General features: G+C 36.1%; 1 protein-coding gene across 2 annotated transcripts in view; it reads right to left on the bottom strand.

The window, feature by feature from the left end:
• Positions 1-23,099, bottom strand: part of CYLC1 (cylicin 1) — a 45,506-nt gene that overhangs the window by 7,726 nt on the left and 14,681 nt on the right. The window contains exons 2-4 of one of the 2 annotated variants that reach the window (XM_045383436.2): positions 8,585-8,625; positions 6,938-7,056; positions 3,886-5,616 (exon numbers count right to left, since the gene is read on the bottom strand). In XM_045383436.2, the coding sequence (XP_045239371.1) occupies positions 3,886-5,616; positions 6,938-7,056; positions 8,585-8,625 (1,891 nt within the window). Of the gene's footprint in view, positions 1-3,885; positions 5,626-6,937; positions 7,057-8,584; positions 8,626-23,099 lie in introns of both variants that reach the window. The other variant, XM_045383435.2, reaches the window with a different exon arrangement.

Here is a 23,099-nt window from a genome sequence, read left to right as displayed (position 1 = left end):
TTATGTTTGAGAATATTGTTAAGATTTATAAACATAATATAAAATGTAAATAATCTTAATCCAGGAGTGTAAACAGTGCTGACCCTGAAACACAGCACTACTTATGTGGTTCTTATGTGCTGCTGTGAGAATCACTAGGACTCCAGGGGAGGAGAAAAGGAGAAAAGCCATCATTCTTCAAGCCCATATTAAAAAACAAACAAACAAACAAACAAACAAAGGAGAAAACTCCATAAGATTCAATAACAAAGTTTGTTCATAAGTTCCCCATACACAATTGAGCAGGATACATAGGTATTCTCTTCCAGACATCCAATTAGAATGTAAAGTGCATTTTTGTGACTCCCCCAACTTAAAAAAATACTTGTTTTAATGACATATCTAGAGCAAAAATGCTTGGAAAAAGGGATATCCGAATCTCGACTACTGTGATATGTAGCTCTTTAGAGGGACTAAATTCTCAACCAACTAAATATAACATAGGTGCTGTTTTTGAATCTGTGGAGATATATATATATTTTTATTGTATTATAATAATTATTATAATTATTATATATATTATATTTACATATATACCAAATATATATTATATATATATTTTTCATATATATATATATGAAAAAACAGGCAAGATTCACTGCCTGCATAGAACCTGAATTCTGATGACCAACATAATTAACAAACAAAAGAATAAAATATAATTTTATATAAAGATAAATTCAATGAAGCCAAAAAATGTATGACGCAGTGTTTGGAGGGTGACTGGATAGTGGTGGAGGAGAGGGTAACATAAAGTAATGTAGTCAGGGAAGGCTTCTCTAAAGAGAACACTTAAGCTGAAAAATTAAATAATGAAAAAGAATAGACATGCAAAGATCTGTGGGAGGAACATTCCAATCAATGGAAACAGCACATGAAAAGGCTTAGCAAGAAAACAATCTTGGTGTTTATGAGAAACAAAAAGAATTCCAGTTTGGTTAGATGACAAGAGAAAAAACAAAAAGTGCTACATGATTATGGAGAAAAATGGGTACGGGCTAAAGATTGTAGACACTGGAAGCTAGACTAAGAAATTTTATTCTGCCAGACATGGTGGCTTACACCTACAATCTCAGCACTTTGGGAAGACAAGGCTGGAAGATTGCTTGAGCACAGGAGTTCAAGACCAACCTGGGCAACATAATGAGTTAATGGATAGCTAGATGCTAATGATGGTGATGATTGGAGCAATGAAGGTGGTAGTAATGGAGATAAGGAAAGTGGACTCATTCAGGATATATTTTGGAGGTAGAGTAAACAAGTCTTGCTGATTGATTACCTGTGGAGAGTGAGAAAAAGAAGTGAGAAAGATATTATGTCCAGGCTTAAAAAAATCAACTGGCTGGATGGTGGTGCCATCTGATAAGATGAAGAAGGCTAAGGGAGGAATAGAACTTAGTGTGGGATTAAAAGTATTATTTAAACATTTTAAGTTTGAGATGCCCAGTAGATACTATAGTGGAGATTTCAAGTAAGTGGCTGGAGAGATTTTGGAGCTCAATGGGAAGGTCATAACTGGAGATATTAATTTTGTAATCATCAATACATAGATAATATTTAAAACCATTCAACACTATAAACTCACAAAGAGAGTATTGTAAATAGAGAGTGTCCAGAACGAAGAAAGGATCATTCCAATTTTTAATAATGAGGCAGAGAAGGATACAATAAAGGCGGTTAAAAGCTACCACATGTAGAAATAAAAACAGGAGAGCACAGAGTCATAGAAGTGAAGTAATGCAAGTGTTTCCAGACAGAGAGGTTAGTTTAAATGCTGTTGAATTATGAAATAACCTGAAGAGGGAGGAAAAGCCTGTTGATATGGCCACAAGAAGGTATTTGGTAATCTTTAAAGGAAAAGTTTCAGTGGAGTAGTAGAGATAGAAAAGCCTAACTGAATGGTGAGAATGCATATGGAAGTTTATTAAAGAGACTTGGCATGAATTGTACAAGCCTAGAACATATCCTGAAAGATGTTTTTTAAAATTAAAATTAATCCTTGTACTCAATTTTTTTTTTCTTATATGTTACTTACTTTTCCTAAAAACTGCCTGTGGAAAAGAGCCTAGCTATTTCAGAGTCTTTCTTCTTATTTATCTTAAAAATTATTCTCCAGTGTACTTTTATTTCTTATAAGTATTGTCACACTAGTGGCTAGCCATTCATTAACTCAATCTGGTGGAGAGAGAAGATATCACCTAGAGCAAGGGGGTCATTAATCAACTCTGAGTCTCAAAGCAGAGTTTTGGGGTCTTCTAGGAGAAAGCTAGACTTGAAACCCAGGCTTTCTGAGAGTGATACAAGGTGTTTTTATCTTCCAAAAAATATTAATATATAAGGAGTAAATTGATGTATGTATGTAAAGTTTTATTATAAACCAAAGATAGAAAATATTTGGAATATAAGATAAAATAGATCTCTCTGAGCCTAAAAGAGGAAATATAAATTTCCTGAGTTAGAAGAACAAGAAGGTGACAAGGAGGAGAAATGAGGAGAAGAAAGGGAGGAGGAAATTAATGAAAATGAGAAGCTTAGGGTCAAGAACTAGCCATATCTACAGATGCCCTGAGTTTAAAAGGTCAGAGGGCAGCAGCCCTACCATGCTTAGAATAAACAATGAATACCATGCAAGCATAGGAAACAAAGGTTGATGCCCAGAAATCATGTAAATTAGTTACTCCCAACCAAAAATTGTAGAGACAGAAAGGGAGGAAACATGTGGAATAGGGACTTGATATGGTTTGGCTGTGTCTCCACCCAAATCTCATCTTGAATTGTAACCTCCATAATTCACACATGTTGTGGGAGGAGCCCAGTGGAAAGTGATTGAATTATGGAGGCGGGTCTTTCCTACACTGTTCTTGTGATAGTGAAGATTCTCAAAAGATCTGATGGTTTTAAAAACATGAGCTTCTCTGCACAAGCTCTCTTTGCCTGCTGTCATCCAAGTAAGATGTGACTTGCTCCTCCTTGCCTTCTGCCATGATTGTGAGGCCTCCCCAGACACATGGAACTGTGAGTCCAATTAAACCTCTTTCTTTTGTAAATTGCTCAGTCTCAGGTATATCTTTATCAGCAGTGTAAGCACTAATCCAGAACTCCTATGTCTAATGTAAGATGTCTATTTAAGCTTTCCCTTACAATCAGACTATTTGGGGAAGGGATTGAAGGGAAAGTCTCCTGGATGAGAGAAGTATTAGCTTTAAGTTGGCAGAGTATTTACCTCCAAATAGACAAAGTTAACATGAGACTTATAAATTAGAGAAGATATATTTATTTCTGAAAAGTTAACTTTTGTTTCCTGATATCAGTTATAATGAGGGCTCATAAAAACTGCACTTGAGATATGGATTAAATAATTTATTATTTTTTTTGCACAGCTGAATCTTGGCATGTATTCCACCTGCTACGTATGCATTTTGGTTAATCTAGCTTTTACTGTATTCATCAACTTCTCAGGAAATGTCTTTATATCTCGCTTAAATCTGCCCCTGTAGAAGTTTTAGTCAATTTTAATTTTTGTTCTTTTCCAAGCATAAAACTTAACCACTTTCTTTTTTTTGCAAAATGACCTTCTTTATACATAACTTCACATGTTTTCTTAAATCACAAGTCATTTCTCTCTTCTCTAGTCAAAATAATTTCTATTCTCTTAAATTTATAACTTTTTTGCGATATTCTGCATCCTTGTGAGGTATTCTTTATTTTTCTTACCTTTGAGTTAAAAAGTTGTCAATATTCTAGTAAAAGATAACTATTATTTGGAGAAAACAGAAATTCAGACTCTAAAAATGTCTTTCATTTTATATCCATTTTAGTCTAAAAATAAAACAATAGTAAACTTACCAAAGGAGCATATCTCGGTTTTGGAGGTGGAGGAGGCATCTTGCACCGACAAAGACGTTTGACTTTTGGTGATGGTAGAGAATACTCACAAGCAGGGAGTGGTGGTCTTTCTCTTGATGGAGGAACTCTACCTATACTTGCCTTTTCCCCTTTTTCCTTGAATGTAGTCTTTTTGGATGACATTCTGAATCCTCTCCTTAATTCCAGTCCTTCCAGCTTTGAATTTGCAGATATGCCATACGATTCATCAATTTTCTTCTTAGCCCCAGGTTTATATAGTGCCTCTTCAGATTCAGTATCTGAACTTTTGATTTGTGTAGATGTTTTAAAGCCTGTCTTGGAAGATTCATCAAATTCAGCATCAGTAGATTCTGTGTCCTTCCTTGCATCCTTCTTGACATCTTTCTTTGAACCTTTCCTTTCCTTCTTTGAGTCTTTCTTTTCTTTCTTTAACTCCAAATCAGATTCAGTTTCAGTAGATTCCGCATTTTTCTTTGCATCCTTCTTTCTGTCATCTTTCTTTGAATCTTTCCTTCCCTTCTTTTCATCCTTTTTACCCTTTTTTGAATCTCCTTTTGGTTCAGAGTCAGCATCAGTAGATTCTTCATCACTCTTGACAGACTTTTTATTGTCTGTCTTTGAACCTTTTTTATTCTTTTTTTCATCTTTCTGACTTTTCTTTGACTCCAATTCAGATTCAGAATCAGTAGAGACTGTACTTTTCTTCGCATCCTTTTTCTTGTCATCTTTCTTTGAAGCCTTCTTTGACTTTCTTGAATCTTCGTTTGCATCCTTTGCGTCTCCTGATTCAGTATCAGTAGACTCTGGGTAATTCTTTGTGTCCTTTTTCTTGTCATCTTTCTTTAAATTTTTCTTATCCTTCTTTGTATCTTTCCTTGCATCCTTTGAGTCTCCAGATTCAGCATCAGTAGAATCTGTGTCCTTCTTTACATCCTTTTTCTTGTCATCTTTCTTGGCATTTTTCTTATCTTTCTTTGAATCTTTCTTAACATCCTTTGAGTCTTCAGATTCAGCATCAGAGCTTTTCTTTGCACTCTTTTTTGTGTCCTTCTTTGCAGGCTTCTTTGAATTATTCTGTGAATAATTCCTTAAGCATGTATCAAAATTTATGGATTCATCATCAGACTCTCCCACTAACATGAGGAAATCAGCATTTAAACTATTTTCTGAGCAAATCTCTGATATGGCATCATTACTAGTCCTTGACCTCTTCAAATCTTTCTTTGGATTGTTCTTTGTATATATGAATTTAGTGTTCGTCTTCTTGGAATTCTTTGAATCTTTCTTATCTTTTTGTGAATAATTTTTTGAGACTGTCTTAGAATTTTGGGATTCTGGATTTGTTTCTGAATTGGGTTTTGACTTCTTAGATGGTTCATTTTCATGTGATGATTTTAAGGGAGTTTTATCTGCCTCGTTTTGTCTTTTAGTTTTCTCATCTTCTACTGTTTGCTTGGATTCTGGATTTGTTGCATATGAGTCTCTTTTTTTCTTGGAATCTTTCTTCAAAGGTGTTCCTCTTTTTTCATCTTTGGAGTTCTTATATTCTGCTTTTTTAAGATGGGTTTTGGAAGTATAAAGATGTCTGAATGGAGTCTGTTCCCTGGCAGCTGTGTAAATAGGTGGTCGTTGCAAAATTTTTCTTAAAGAATGCCTTATCCATACATGAGCTGGTTTCTGGCCTTCCTCTAGTTTTCTTTGGTCATGCCTCTGAAAAGACTGGTTAGAATAATAATACACATTTGTGAATGAGTTATATCTTTCTATATTGAAACATAAAAAGTTTATATTTTTACTAACCATCTGTTTAAACTTAGGTTTTTTTTCTCTCTTTCAAGGTTGTGTGTGTGTGTGTGTGTGTGTGTGTGTGTGTGTGTGTGTGTGAAAGAGAGAGACAGAAAGAGAGAGATAACTCCACTTTGGAAATAAAATGACTTTAGAGGGAACTTTATGATTCCATTAATGATTCTTATTGATATTAGAGCAGGACCACAGTGATCTATGACATTCCAGGACTTGTCCTCAAAAACCAACAGTAGACTTTTGGGAATTCTATATGGGGAGAATCTTTTGGAAAAAACTGAACACTGTCTATTCCCAAGTTAAATCAGAAATAAACTGATCCACTTGAAGTTTGTCATGACAGTTCCTGTAATAGTTGTAAAACCCTAGCTTAATTTCTACTCCTGCTTTTAAAGTGCCTTGTAAAATTGAGATTCTGTGACCCCAACTGCACCGCACAAAAAGAAACAAAGACATAAACTGAATGAAATAAACAGATGCTTGATTCACATTAACTTGTGCAGCAGTGGTGTAATTTATTTTCAACTCTCACCCAAATATTTGCCAAATCTAGTTAGTTGTCATAAATAACCGTAAAGACTGATTTTAGAATTGCTTCTTATTTTCCCTCAACTATTCAGTAGAGGTGCCAACAAGCAAATGGTAATATGGAATTAAAAGATAACCTGAAGAGAAGCATGAAAGCTGGATCACTACAGATGTAATAAATTACCCTCGAATAAATGCATTGACTCTAACTTCGCTCTGGGAGATGCTTTAAAATTGCTTGATATCATAATAGGTGATCTATACATGCTTGTTTTTCCTTTTGCTAATTGATAGGATAACTCCACTTTAGAGAAACAGTAGAAAACTTGAATCTCTTAATATCGAGTCTCCTGAATTTCATATTTTGTAAAATAAGGAGACCTTGAAACCTCATCAAGATCAGTTTCTGCTCTAATATATAAATTTTAACTGCTTTTTGCAGTTGGTAAACATGCCTGATAGAACTTGCCAGGTGCAGTATTAGGTTCTCCAGCTTGCTTAGATAATGTCTTTGATGTGGATAATTATGTAGAAATATGAGCTTAATCTAAAGCAGTAGGGGCAGTCTGTTGTACAGAAAATTACAAATTAAAAAAAAATCTTCCAACAGGTAGTAAAAGTCAAGTTACAAAGGTCTTATATTTATATATGCTTTACCAACTTAGATTTTGTTTTTAAAAATGACTTTTTGTATACTTACAGTAACTGTTATTTGTGATTTCAAAGGTCTTGATTTATCATTTGTACCTCTCTGGGGTGGTTTGGGAAATGTCAAAGCAAAGTGTTTTTGATTCCATGATTTTCTGCTTGATTCACTGACTAAATTAGAAAGGATAATAAACAACTTGGAGTTAATGTCAGATGTTCCACAGACCTGAAATATTCTTGAAAAAGAAACATATTATTTAAATTAAACTAAGTTATAAATTAACATATAGATTTTTTCTCAGAGTTCCTACTTTATTTGCATAGCAATCAGAGAAAATAAAAACTATTTTTCTTATTTATCATTGAATTTTATTAAAAATAAATTTGTAATTTTATTTTCTACATTAAACTAATTTTCACAGATACTTAAATCATGATGGTAAAATAATAGAATCAGACAGTAGGAATAGAAAATAGAGATTTACTGTTTCCTTGAAAATATCTACATCATCTCCTCTATCCTGGCTTTTTTTTCTTTATGTCACTTTAGTTAGATTGCAGACAATAAAATTTCTTCTATAGTCTTCATAATAACTAGCACGATGTTGACAACAGTCAGTAAAAGTCTTGATTGGTTACATCTGAGTGTTTCTTTTAGCACGTCTTTGACCTCAGTGGCATCCCAAACTGCAGGAATTAGGGCCCTAGGTGGAAATACTGCATTCCATTCTGGAGATTCTATTTAAAGAAGGACATACACACTTGAGGACAACCAGAATAGTGTGATCAGGAAGATCAAACTATCTGAAAACTATGTCAAAAGTGGAACTGGTAACGAAACTCAACATAGCTCTCTTGGGGACGGAGAGACTAATCAGAGATATGGTTACTATCTTTAGATTTTTAAAGAGCTGCTATATTGGTGAAAAGTAGTCATAGTAATAATAGCATAACTGCAACCACTAACACTCGTGTAGTGTTTACTATGTGCCAGACTGTGTTCTAAGCATTTTAGTAAACTTGTTTAATCTCTATAACAATGCTTTGAATTAGGTAATATAATTGTCTCCATTTTACAGATGTGGAAAAATAAAGCACAGAGATGGGGAGAGGTTAAATTAATTGCTCCAAATCGTAAAGCTAGTAAGTAGCAGAGTTGATTTGAACCTAGGTGCTTTGGGCCCAGAGCCCATGCTCTTAATCACAATGTTATAGACTTCTTTTATACGTATCCTGAGGAGTGGGCTAGAACCAATAGGTAATAGTTATAGCAGTGCAGGCAGATTTCAGCTCAGTATATTAAAGTAAACGTTCCTAAAGTTGCAGCTGTTTAACAAATGGGTTGTTCATTAACTATTTCCATCTCTCTGACTATATTTGCCCTCTTTACTGTAATTATGAATTCTAAAAACAAGGGAATCTTACACAAGTAAAATTGGTTTGTATTATGAAGGAGAGCAAACTAAATCTTTCTTCAAAACCAGTGAGTGCAAATCTACATCAAGGCCAGAAATATACACACACATATACACCAACCAACATACACATACAAATATCACGCATACATGCTTTTATAAAATTTTTACAAAAATTCATAGCAGTTTCTGCTTTATCACATTTACTGGAATACACTAGTCATTAGTTCCTAAAATTATTTTCCAATCTAAGAAAAATTAAACTTCATTAACTAAATTCTTACTTGGAATGGAATTGTCATATGTTCTGATGTTTACTTCTAGTCTATTAAAAGAAGAAAATGCTTTAATTAAATTTGTATTATGGACAATAAATAATACATTTTTAAGTAAACTATCCTTTATTTCTAAGAAACAAAGCCCAATGCTATGTTTAAGCAGTTATTTGGAACTGTCTTATTGTCACTCATTATTATAACAAATTCTTCAATCATAACACTTCAAAAACTTGTATTCATTCTCTTATCTCCATTATTTAAGAATGTCTATCTTTAATCCATATTAGTCTCCCTATTCAAAATCAATTGTATTTTTACCAGACATTTAAAAACCTGAAATAAAAATACTAACTTAATTAAGTAATCTGTTACTTAATAACAAATAAGTAAATTGAACGAGTTCAGCCTCAAAATATTCTCTAGTGCAAAATTCTAAGTCAGAATTTTCTTAGTTCACTGAAAAAGTTCTGAAGTAAACTCACATTTTAATGTTTTCACAAATTACATCAAATCACTAATCATGTCTTATAGGGGCACATATAAGTGTTGATCTGGATTTTGAATTGTCTCTCCACACAGGGATAATTGATCCACGATATTCTCCATTTGGAAGGTGCCCATTTGATTTGGTACTAATCAGTATTGTCTACCAAAAATAAACATGGCATAATGTGTTTTGAAAGTGTTACTTCCTTATTAGCTAGAATGGTAAATTCAACCATTGCTACAGCTAAGGTTGTGCTTATATAAACGCATGTCCCAGTAAGCTTGTCCAACCCGTGGCCTGCAGGCCACATGTGGCCCAGAAGGGGTTTGAATGAAACTCAGCACAAATTTGTAAACTTTCTTAAAACATTATGAGTTTTTTTGTTGTTGTTGTTGTTGTTTTTTTTTTTTTTTTTTTTTTTTTTTTTTGCTATTTGTTTTTTTAGTTGATCAGCTATCATTAGTGTTAGTGTATTATATGTGTGGCCCAAGAGAATTCTTCTTCTAATATGGTTCAGGGAAGCTGAATGATTACACACCCCTGCCTTAGGGCTTTACTTTTTTGACTTACCTAAATCATCAGGTATTAAAACACAAAACAAAAATAAGTCAAAATGATAAAATGTATTTTTTATTTTATTTATTTTCTTTTTAGTGTTCTATATTTTTATTTATTTATTTTTTCATTATTATACTTTAAGTTCTAGGGTACATGTGCACAACGTGCAGGTTTGTTACATACGTATACATGTGCCATGTTGGTGTGCTGCACCCATCAACTCATCAGTACCCATCAACTCGTCATTTACATCAGGTATAACTCCCAATACAATCCCTTCCCCCTCCCCGCTCCCCATAATAGGCCCCAGTGTGTGATGTTCCCCTTCCCATGTCCAAGTGATCTCATTGTTCAATTCCCACCTATGAGTGAGAACACGCAGTGTTTGGTTTTCTGTTCTTGCAATAGTTTGCTGAGAATGATGGTTTCCAGCTGCATCCATGTCCCTACAAAGGACACAAACTCATCCTTTTTTATGGCTGCATAGTATTCCATGGTGTATATGTGCCACATTTTCTTAATCCAGTCTGTTAATGATGGACATTTGGGTTGATTCCAAGTCTTTGCTATTGTGAATAGTGTCGCAATAGACATACGTGTGCATGTGTCTTTATAGCAGCATGATTTATAATCCTTTCGGTATATACCCAGTAACGCGATGGTTGGGTCATATGGTATTTCTAGTTCTAGATCCTTGAGGAATCGCCATACTGTTTTCCACAATGGTTGAACTAGTTTACAATCCCACCATCAGTGTAAAAGTGTTCCTATTTTTCCACATCCTCTCCAGCACCTGTTGTTTCTTGACTTTTTAATGATTGCCATCCTAACTGGTGTGAGATGGTATCTCATTGTGGTTTTGATTTGCATTTCTCTGATGGTCAGTGATGATGAGCATTTTTTCATGTGTCTGTTGGCTATATGAATGTCTTCTTTTGACAAATGTCTGTTCATATTCTTTGCCCACTTTTTGATGGGGTTGTTTGTTTTTTTCTTGTAAATTTGTTTGAGTTCTTTGTAGGTTCTGGATATTAGCCCTTTATCGATAAAATGTATTTATATATGATGCAAATCTATTTTCATTTTCTAAAGTAAAGCTCTAGTGCCCAGCACAAAACCTGACACACACTCGTCATTAAATAACAACTGACATACTTATTTAGAAAGAACTTTGGAGACACTGAGCAATAAAATATCTAGTCCAGTAATTCGTAACTGGACGTAAACATCAAAATTAATTCAGAAGTTTTAAAAACATAAACACATCTGAGAACTGCTCTCAGAACCATGAATCAAAATTTCTGGGTTGAGTCAATAAAGTCTGTATTTAAAACTGTCTTCGATGATTTTGATACTCAGCTCTGTTTAAGAACTACTGCTCTGAATTGTTTTGAAAAAGAAAACTTTATAGATTTCTGAAATAGTTCAAGTTTGTGCTTTTGGTTTTTCCAAAGGTAATTGATCAATGACCCCCTATTTGTCTGTAGTGAAACCCCTTCATTCAATAGGGTAGCTAGAAGATGTTACGACATGTATCCCTGGAAATTTAGCAGTTTAGTAGTCGGCCATGATGACTTGATCACTGCTTTTATACTCTAAGAAAAAGACTACACCTGCATTGATTTTTACTTTCTTCCCACAGTCTAAAGTAGCATTTTCTAAACTTCATTTTTCAAACATTTTATCAGTAAACAATTTTGAACACATCAACTTAATATGTGTGTGAATAGTTCATAGTCTATTGTAATGGTATATATTATAAATTATTTACTATATATTATATATTAAAATAAGACATTTCAAAATATGAAGTGAAACATGTAAATTCAAGTTTCAATATATTATTTCTTTTTTTTTAAAATTTATTTATTATTATTATACTTTAAGTTCTAGGGTACATGTGCATAACGTGCAGGTTTGTTACATATGTATACTTGTGCCATGTTGCTGTGCTGCACCCATCAACTCGTCAGCATCCATCAACTCGTCATTTACATCAGGTATAACTCCCAATACAAGCCCTCCCCCCTCCCCCCTCCCCATGATAGGCCCCGGTGTGTGATGTTCCCCTTCCCGAGTCCAAGTGATCTCATTGTTCAGTTCCCACCTATGAGTGAGAACATGCGGTGTTTGGTTTCCTGTTCTTGTGATAGTTTGCTAAGAATGATGGTTTCCAGCTGCATCCATGTCCCTACAAAGGACACAAACTCATCCTTTTTGATGGCTGCATAGTATTCCATGGTGTATATGTGCCACATTTTCTTAATCCAATCTGTCACTGATGGACATTTGGGTTGATTCCAAGTCTTTGCTATTGTGAATAGTGCCGCAATAAACATACATGTGCATGTGTCTTTATAGCAGCATAATTTATAATCCTTTGGGTATATACCCAGTAATGGGATGGCTGGGTCATATGGTACGTCTAGTTCTAGATCCTTGAGGAATCTCCATACTGTTTTCCATAATGGTTGAGCTAGTTTACAATCCCACCAACAGTGTAAAAGTGTTCCTATTTCTCCACATCCTCTCCAGCACCTGTTGTTTCCTGACTTTTTAATGATTGCCATTCTAACTAGTGTGAGATGGTATCTCATTGTGGTTTTGATTTGCATTTCTCTGATGGCCAGTGATGATGAGCATTTTTTCATGTGTCTGTTGGCTGTATGAATGTCTTCTTTTGAGAAATGTCTGTTCATATGCTTTGCCCACTTTTTGATGGGGTGGTTTGTTTTTTTCTTGTAAATTTGTTTGAGTTCTTTGTAGGTTCTGGATATTAGCCCTTTGTCAGATGAGTAGATTGCAAAAATTTTCTCCCATTCTGTAGGTTGCCTGTTCACTCTGATGGTAGTTTCTTTTGCTGTGCAGAAGCTCTTTAGTTTAATTAGATCCCATTTGTCAATTTTGGCTTTTGCTGCCGTTGCTTTTGGTGTTTTAGACATGAAATCTTTTCCCATGCCTATGTCCTGAATGGTACTACCTAGGTTTTCCTCTAGGATTTTTATGGTATTAGGTCTAACATTTAAGTCTCTTTCATATAAGGAGTAAGGAAAGGATCCAGTTTCAGCTTTCTACTTATGGCTAGCCAATTTTCCCAGCACCATTTATTAAATAGGGAATCCTTTCCCCGTTTCTTGTTTCTCTCAGGTTTGTCAAAGATCAGATGGCTGTAGATGTGTGGTCTTATTTCTGAGGACTCTGTTCTGTTCCATTGGTCTATATCTCTGTTTTGGTACCAGGACCATGCTGTTTTGGTTACTGTAGCCTTGTAGTATAGTTTGAAGTTAGGTAGCGTGATGCCTCCAGCTTTGTTCTTTTGACTTAGGATTGTCTTGGAGATGCGGGCTCTTTTTTGGTTCCATATGAACTTTAAAGCAGTTTTTTCCAATTCTGTGAAGAAACTCATTGGTAGCTTCATGGGGATGGCATTGAATCTATAAATTACCTTGGGCAGTATGGCCATTTTAACGATATTGATTCTTCCTATCCATGAGCATGGTATGTTCTTCCATTGGTTTGTGTCCTCTTTGATTTCACTGAGCAGTGGTTTGTAGTTCTCCTTGAAGAGGTCCTTTACATCCCTTGTAAGTTGGATTCCTACGTATTTTATTCTCTTTGAAGCAATTGTGAATGGAAGTTCATTCCTGATTTGGCTCTCTGTTTGTCTGTTACTGGTGTATAAGAATGCCTGTGATTTTTGCACATTAATTTTGTATCCTGAGACTTTGCTGAAGTTGCTTATCAGCTTAAGGAGATTTTGGGCTGAGACAATGGGGTTTTCTAAATATACAATCATGTCATCTGCAAACAGGGACAGTTTGACTTCTTCTTTTCCTAACTGAATACCCTTGATTTCTTTCTCTTGCCTAATTGCCCTAGCCAGAACTTCCAATACTATGTTGAACAGGAGTGGTGAGAGAGGGCATCCCTGTCTTGTGCCAGTTTTCAAAGGGAATTTTTCCAGTTTTTGCTCATTCAGTATGATATTGGTTGTGGGTTTGTCATAAATAGCTCTTATGATTTTGAGGTACGTTCCATCAATACCGAATTTATTGAGCGTTTTTAGCATGAAGGGCTGTTGAATTTTGTCAAAAGCCTTTTCTGCATCAATTGAGATAATCATGTGGTTCTTGTCTTTGGTTCTGTTTATATGCTGGATTATGTTTATTGATTTGCAAATTTTGAACCAGCCTTGCATCCCAGGGATGAAGCCCACTTGATCATGGTGGATAAGCTTTTTGATGTGTTGCTGAATCCGGTTTGCCAGTATTTTATTGAGGATTTTTGCATCGATGTTCATCAGGGATATTGGTCTAAAATTCTCTTTTTTTGTTGTGTCTCTGCCAGGCTTTGGTATCAGGAAGATGTTGGCCTCATAAAATGAGTTAGGGAGGATTCTCTCTTTTTCTATTGATTGGAATAGTTTCAGAAGGAATGGTACCAACTCCTCCTTGTACCTATGGTAGAATTCAGCTGTGAATCCATCTGGTCCTGGACTTTTTTTTGGTTGGTAGGCTATTAATTATTGCCTCAATTTCAGAGCCTGCTATTGGTCTATTCAGGGATTCAACTTCTTCCTGGTTTAGTCTTGGAAGAGTGTAAGTGTCCAGGAAATTATCCATTTCTTCTTAAGAAATTATGCAGGGGCGGAGCAAGATGGCCAAATAGGAACAGCTCCAGTCTCCAACTCCCAGCGCGAGCGACACAGAAGACCGATGATTTCTGCATTTTCAACTGAGGTACTGGGTTCATCTCTCTAGGGAGTGCCGGATGATCGGTGCTGGTCAGCTGCTGCAGCCCGACCAGCGAGAGCTGAAGCAGGGCGAGGCATTGCCTCACCTGCGAAGCACAAGGGGGAAGGGAATCCCTTTTCCTAGTCAGGGGAACTGAGACACACAACACCTGGAAAATCGGGTAACTCCCACCCCAATACTGCGCTTTAAGCAAACAGGCACACCAGGAGATCATATCCCACACCTGGCCGGGAGGGTCCCACGCCCACGGAGCCTCCCTCATTGCTAGCACAGCAGTCTGCGATCTAATCACAAGGCAGCAGGGAGGCTGGGGGAGGGGCGCCCGCAATTGCTGAGGCTTAAGTAGGTAAACAAAGCTGCTGGGAATCTCGAACTGGGTGGAGCTCACAGCAGCTCAAGGAAACCTGCCTGTCTCTGTAGACTCCACCTCTGGGGACAGGGCACAGTAAAAATAACAAAAACAGCAGAAACCTCTGAGACGCAAACGACTCTGTCTGACAGCTTTGAAGAGAGCAGTGGATCTCCCAACACGGAGGTTGAGATCTGAGAAGGGACAGACCCCCTTCTCAAGTGGGTCCCTGACCCCTGAGTAGCCTAACTGGGAGACATCCCCCACTAGGGGCAGTCTGACACCCCACACCTCACAGGGTGGAGTACACCCCTGAGAGGAAGTTCCGAAGCAAGAATCAGACAGGTACACTCGCTGTTCAGAAATATTCTATCTTCTGCAGCCTCTGCTTCTGATACCCAGGCAAACAGGGTCTGGAGTGGACCTCAAGCAATCTCCAACAGACCTACAGCTGAGGGTCCTGACTGTTAGAAGGAAAACTATCAAACAGGAAGGACACCTACACCAAAACCCCATCAGTACATCACCATCATCAAAGACCAGAGGCAGATAAAACCACAAAGATGGGGAAAAAGCAGGGCAGAAAAGCTGGAAATTCAAAAAATAAGAGCACATCTCCCCCGGCAAAGGAGCGCAGCTCATCGCCAGCAACAGATCAAAGCTGGACGGAGAATGACTTTGACGAGATGAGAGAAGAAGGCTTCAGTCCATCAAACTTCTCAGAGCTAAAGGAGGAATTACGTACCCAGCGCAAAGAAACTAAAAATCTTGAAAAAAAAGTGGAAGAATTGATGGCTAGAGTAATTAATGCAGAGAAGGTCCTAAACGAAATGAAAGAGATGAAAACCATGACACGAGAAATACGTGACAAATGCACAAGCTTCAGTAACCGACTCGATCCACTGGAAGAAAGAGTATCAGCGATTGAGGATCAAATGAAAGAAATGAAGCGAGAAGAGAAACCAAAAGAAAAAAGAAGAAAAAGAAATGAACAAAGCTTGCAAGAAGTATGGGATTATGTATAATGACCAAATCTACGTCTGATTGGGGTGCCTGAAAGTGAGGTCTAAGATGGAACCAAGTTGGAAAACACTCTTCAGGATATCATCCAGGAGAACTTCCCCAACCTAGTAGGGCAGGCCAACATTCAAATCCAGGAAATACAGAGAACGCCACAAAGATACTCCTCGAGAAGAGCAACTCCAAGACACATAATTGCCAGATTCACCAAAGTTGAAATGAAGGAAAAAATCTTAAGGGCAGCCAGAGAGAAAGGTCGGGTTACCCACAAAGGGAAGCCCATCAGACTAACAGCAGATCTCTCGGCAGAAACTCTACAAGCCAGAAGAGAGTGGGGGCCAATATTCAACATTCTTAAAGAAAAGAATTTTCAACCCAGAATTTCATATCCAGCCAAACTAAGTTTCATAAGAGAAGGAGAAATAAAATCCTTTACAGATAAGCAAATGCTTAGAGATTTTGTCACCACTAGGCCTGCCTTACAAGAGACCCTGAAGGAAGCACTCAACATGGAAAGGAACAACCGGTACCAGCCATTGCAAAAGCATGCCAAAATGTAAAGACCATCGAGGCTAGGAAGAAACTGCATCAACTAACGAGCAAAATAACCAGTTAATATCATAATGGCAGGATCAAGTTCACACATAACAATCTTAACCTTAAATGTAAATGGACTAAATGCTCCAATTAAAAGACATAGACTGGCAAACTGGATAAAGAGTCAAGACCCATCAGTCTGCTGTATTCAGGAGACCCATCTCACATGCAGAGACATACATAGGCTCAAAACAAAGGGATGGAGGAAGATTTACCAAGCAAATGGAGAACAAAAAAAAGCAGGGGTTGCAATACTAGTCTCTGATAAAACATACTTTAAACCATCAAAGATCAAAAGAGACAAAGAAGGCCATTACATAATGGTAAAGGGATCAATTCAACAGGAAGAGCTAACTATCCTAAATATATATGCACCCAATACAGGAGCACCCAGATTCATAAAGCAAGTCCTTAGAGACTTACAAAGAGACTTAGACTCCCATACAATAATAATGGGAGACTTCAACACTCCACTGTCAACATTAGACAGATCAACGAGACAGAAAGTTATCAAGGATATCCAGGAATTGAACTCGTCTCTGCAACAAGCAGACCTAATAGACATCCATAGGACTCTCCACCCCAAATCAACAGAATATACATTCTTCTCAGCACCACATCGTACTTACTCCAAAATTGACCACGTAATTGGAAGTAAAGCACTCCTCAGCAAATGTACAAGAACAGAAATTCTAACAAACTGTCTCTCAGACCACAGTGCAATCAAACTAGAACTCAGGACTAAGAAACTCAATCAAAACCACTCAACTACATGGAAACTGAACAACCTGCTCCTCAATGACTACTGGGTACATAACGAAATGAAGGCAGAAATAAAGATGTTCTTTGAAACCAATGAGAACAAAGATACAACATACCAGAATCTCTGGGACACATTTAAAGCAGTGTGTAGAGGGAAATTTATAGCACTAAATGCCCACAAGAGAAAGCAGGAAAGATCTAAAATTGACACTCTAACATCGCAATTAAAAGAACTAGAGAAGCAAGAGCAAACACATTCGAAAGCTAGCAGAAGGCAAGAAATAACTAAGATCAGAGCAGAACTGAAGGAGATAGAGACACAAAAAACCCTCCTAAAAATCAATGAATCCAGGAGTTGGTTTTTTGAAAAGATCAACAAAATTGACAGACCACTAGCAAGACTAATAAAGAAGAAAAGAGAGAAGAATCAAATCGATGCAATTAAAAATGATAAAGGGGATATCACCACCGACCCCACAGAAATACAAACTACCATCAGAGAATACTATAAACACCTCTACGCAAATAAACTGGAAAATCTAGAAGAAATGGTTAATATATTATTTCTACACTTCAGTTGTCTTGCACATACATCTCAGTTGGGATATCACTAGAAAAGGCAACAAAGAACCAGTCAGAAAAGGGATAATTTAGCCAAATATTATGAAATGCCTGCTTTATATAGAAAATATTTCAGTCTCAAATTATTGGAAATTGAAACATAGTTAAACTTCTGAGCAGTTTTCTTCATTTTCTAAGTGTAGTCTTAGTTATTATTTGTTTTATAAGTGGATATGTACATGCTCCTTATATATGTAGGTGATGGTAACCTATCTCTTGATATAAAGGAGAAAATTAGTGATATAAGCCAACAGTGTAACTACATAGTTAAAGTTATAAAAGAAAATAACTCCCAACTCAAGATTTTAGCACAACACAAATATCCTTTAAAAATTAAGATAAAATAATCACATGTTTGTTTGTTTGTTTGTTTACTTTCATCTTAGGTTCATGGGTATACATACAGGTTTGCTACACAGGTAAACTCTTGTCACAGGAGTATGTTATACAGATTATTTTATCACCCAGATACTAAGTGTAGTACCCAAGAGTTATTTTTTTTTTGTCCTCTCTCTCTTCCCACCCTCCACACGCTAATAGGCCCCAGAGTCTTTTATCCCCTCTGTTTTCATGTTATCATTTAGTTCCCACTTATAAGAGATAACATGCAGTATTTGGTTTTCTGTTTCTTTGTTACTTTGCTAAGGATAATGGCTTGCAGCTCCATTCATGTTCCCACAAAAGACATGATCTGATTCCATTTTTATGGTTGCGTAGTATTCCATGCGGTATACGTACAATATTTTCTTTATGCAGTCTACCATTGATGGACATCTAGATTGATTCCATGTTTTTGCTAATGTGAATAGTGCTGCACATGTATTTGTGATAGAATGATTTATATTCCTGTGATAGAATGATTTATATATCCAGTAATGGGTATAAAACCATTGCTGGGTTGAATGCTAGTTCTGTTTTTAGCTTTTTGAGGAATTGCCACACTGCTTTCCACAATGGTTGAAGTAATTTACACTCCCACCAACAGTGTATATAACCTTTTCCTTTTCTTCACAACCTCATCAGCATCTGTTATTTTTTGGCTTTTTAATAATAGCCATTCTCACCAGTGTGAGATGGTATCTTACTTTGATTTTGGTTTGCCTTTCTCTAATGATTAATGATGTTGAGTTTTTCATATGCTTGTTGGCCATCTGTATGTCTTCTTTTAAGAACTGTCTGTTTATGTCCTTTGCCCAATTTTAAGTGGGGTTATTAGTTTTTTTTTCTTGTACATTTGTTGAAGTTCCTTTTAGATGCCGCATATTAGACTTTTGTCCATACATTGCAAACATTTTCTCCTATTCTTAAGGTTGTCTGTTTACTCTGTTGGTAGTCTATTTTGCTATGCAGAAGCTATTTAGTTTAATTATTACAAAAGTAATTGTGATTTTTGTCATTACTTTAAAGGGCAAAAACCACAATTACTTCTGCAGCAACCTAATAGGTCTCATTCATCAGTTTTTGCTTTTGTTGTGATTGCTTTTGGCGTGTTTGTCATGAAATCTTTGCCAGTTACTACAACCAAAATGATATCACCTAGGTTGCCTTTCAGGGTTTTTTATAATTTTGAGTTTCACATTAAAAGCTTTAATTCATCTTGAGTTGATTTTTTATATGGTGTAAGAAAGAGGTGCAGTTCCAATTTTCTGTATATGTCTAGTCAGTTATCTCAGAACCATTTATTGAATAGGGCGTCCTTTCTCAATTGCTGGTTTTTGTTAGCTTTACGGAAGTTCAGATGGTTGCATGTGTGTGGCCTTATTTCTGGACTCTATGTGTTCCGTATATCTATGTATCTGTTTTGTATTAGTACCATGCTGTTTTGTATTTTGGTTACTGTAGTCCTGTAGTATAGTTTAAAGTTGGCTAACATTATGTCTCCAGCTTTGGGTTTGTGTGTGTGGGCGTGTGTGTATGTGTATGCACGTGTGTGTGTGTGGGGGGAGAGTTTTTTGTTTGTGTTTTTTGCTTAGGATTGCCTTGGGTATTTGGGCTTTATATTTGGTTTTATATAAAATTTAAATAGTTTTTTTCTGGTTTTATGAAGAATGTCATTGGTAGTTTGATAGAAATAGCATTGAATTTGTAAATTGCTATGGACAGTATGGCCATTTTAATAATATTGATTCTTCCTATTCATGAGTATAGAGTGTTTTCCACTTGTTTGTGTTATCTCTGATTTCTTTGATCAGTGTTTGTAATTCTCATGGTAGAGCTTTTTAACCTCCCTGATTAGTTGTAGGCCTATGTATTTTATTCTTTTTCTGGCAATTGTGAATTGTATTACTTTTCTGATTTGGCTCTTAGCTTGACTGTTATTGGTTGATAGAAATGCTAGTCATTTTTGCATATTGATTTTGTGTCCTGAAATTTTTCTGAAGTTGTTTATCAGCTTAAGGATCTTTTGGGCTGAGACTACAGAGTTTTCTAGGTATAGAATCATGTCAGCTGCAAATAGGAATAGTTTACTTCCTCTATTTCAATTTATTGCTTTCATTTATTTCTCTTGTCTGATTTCCCTGGCCAGGACATCCAATACTATGTTGAATATGAGCATTGAGAGAAGGAATCCTTGTCTTATGCTGGCTTTCAAGGAGAAAGCTTCCAGCTATTCCCTATTCAGTATGATGTTGGCTATGTTTTTGTCATAGACGACTCTTATTATTTTGAGGTGTGTTCCTTCAATACCTAGTTTATTGGGAGTTTTTAACATGAAGGGGTGTTAAATTTTATTGATAGCCTGTTGTTCATCTATTGAGATAATCATGTGGTTTTTGTCTTTAGTTCTGTTTATGTGATGAGTCACATTTGTTAATTTGCATATATTGAACCAAACTTATATACCAGGGATGAAGTCTACTTAATCATGATGGACTAGATTTTTTGACATGCTGCTGGATTTAGTTTGCAAGTTTTTTTTTTTTTTTTTTTTTTTTTTTTTAATGTTTGCATCAATGCTCATCAAGAACATTGGCCTGAAGTTTTCTCTTTCTGTTGTGTCTTTTCCAGGTTTTGGTATCAGGATGATCCTGGCCTTATAGAATGAGTTGAGGAAAAGTCCCTCCTCCTCAATTTTTTTTAGAATACTTTCAGTAGGAATGGTTCCAGCTCTTCTTTGTATATCTGGTCAAATATGGCTGTGAATACATCGGGTCCTGAGCTTTTTTGTCAGTGGTGATATGCCCCTTATCATTTCTGATTGTGTCTATTTGATTCTTCTCTATATTCTTCTTTATTAGTCTAGTTGGCAGTTGATCTATTTTATTATATTATTAAAGTATCTTTTTAAAATTATTATTATTAATATTATTTTATTATTAAATAAATAAATAAATAAAGAGCTCTGGATTCCTTGATTTTTTGAAGGGCTTTTTTTTGTGTCTCTATCTCCTTCAGTTCTACTCTGATCTTAGTTATTTCTCGTCTTCTGCTAGCTTTGGGGTTTGTTTGCTCTTGGTTCTCTAGTTATTTTAGTTGTGATGTTAGGGTGTTTATTTGAGATCTTTCCAGCTTTTGATGTGGGCATTAAGTGCTATAAGTTTCTCTCTTAACCCTGCTTTACCTGTGTACCAGAGATTCTAGTACATTGTCTCTGATCTCATTGGTTTCAAAGAACTTCTTGCTTTCTGCCTTAATTTTATTATTTACCCGGTATTCATTCAGGAGCAGGTTCAATTTCCATGTAGTTGTGTGGTTTTGGTGAGTCTTTTAGTTCTAATTTGATTACGCTGTGGTCTGAGAGACTGTTTGTTATGTTTTCAGTTATTTTGAATTTGCTGAGGAGTATTTCATTTCCAAATATGTGATAGATTTTAGAGTAAGTGCCATGTGGAACAGAGATAAATGCATATTCTGTTGGTTTTGGATGCAGAGTTCTGTAGGTATCTACCAGGTCAACTTGATCCAGAGCTGAGTTCAAGTCCTGAATAGCTTTGTTAATTTTCTGTCTTGATGATCTGTCTAATATTAACAGTGACTGTTAATGTCTCCCACTTTTATTGTTTGGGAGTCTAAGTTTCTTTTTAGGTCTCTAAACACTTTTTTTTTTTAAATTTGGGTGCTCCTGTATTGGGTATATACATATATGTAGAATAGTTAGCTCTTTTTGGATCCTTTGTCATTATGTAATGTCCTGTTTGTCTTTTATGATCTTTGTTGAGTTAAAGTCTATTATGTCAGAAACTAAGACAGCAACATCTACTATTTTTCTGCTTTCCATTTGCTTGGTAGATTTTCCTCCATCCCTTTTGTTGAGCATATGTGTGTCTTTGCACAGGAGCTGGTTCTCTTGAAAACGGAACACCAATGATTCTTGACTTTATCCAACTTGCTATTTTGTGTTTCTTCATTGGGACATTTAGCCCATTTACATTTAAGGTTAATATTGTCGTGTGTGTATTATATCCTATCACCATAATGCTAGCTGGTTACTTTGCAGACTTGTTGTGGTAGTCGCTTCATAGTGTTATTGGTCTGTGTACTTCAGTGTGTTTTTGTAGTGGCTGGTAACAATTTTTCCTTCCCATATTTAGTGCTTCCCTCAGGAGCTCTTGCAAGGCAGGCCTGGTGGTGATGAATTCCCTCAGTATTTGCTTGTCTGTAAAAGATTTTATTTCTCTTTTGCTCATGAAGCTTCATTTGGCCAGATATGGTATTCAGGGTTTAAAATTTTTTCTTTAAGAATGGTGAATATTGGCCCCAATCTTTTCTGGCTTGTGGCATTTCTGCTGAGAGCTCTGCTGTGATTCTGATGGACTTCCCTTTGTAGATGACCTGACCTTTCTCTCTGGCTGTCCTTAACATTATTTTTTTCTTTATTTTAACCTTGGAGAATCTGATGATTGTGTCTTGAGGTTGATCTTTCATAGAGTATCTTACTGGGGTTCTCTGGATTTCCCGAATTTGAATGTTGGCATGCTTTGTTAAGCTGGGGAAGTTTTCCTGGATGAGATCCTGAAGTATTTTATCCAGCTTGGTTTCAATCTCCCTGTCTTCTTTAGGTACCCCAATCAGTCTCAGGTTTCATCTTTTTACATAATCCCACAATTCCCAGAGGTTTTGTTTGTTCCTTTCATTCTTTTTTCTTTAATCTTGTCTGTCTTTCTCATTTCAGCAAGATAGCCTTGAATTTCTAAAATTCTTTCCTCCATTTTGTCTGTCTGGCTACTGATACTTGTGGTTGCATTGTGAAGTTCTTATGTTGTGTTTTTCAGATTTATTAGGTCATTTATATTTCTCTCTAAACAGTTATTCTGGTTAACAGCTCTTGTAATGTTTTATCATGGTTCTTAGCTTCTTTGCATTGAGATAGAACATGCTCCTTCAGCTCAGTGAAGTTTGCTGTTATCCACATTCTGAAGCCTATTTCTGTTA

The sequence above is a fragment of the Macaca fascicularis genome, chromosome X (genome assembly GCF_037993035.2).
Source record: "Macaca fascicularis isolate 582-1 chromosome X, T2T-MFA8v1.1".
Taxonomy (NCBI): Eukaryota; Metazoa; Chordata; class Mammalia; order Primates; family Cercopithecidae; genus Macaca; species Macaca fascicularis.
Note: the sequence above shows the minus strand (reverse complement) of the source record. Positions and strands in the feature narration are given on the sequence as shown.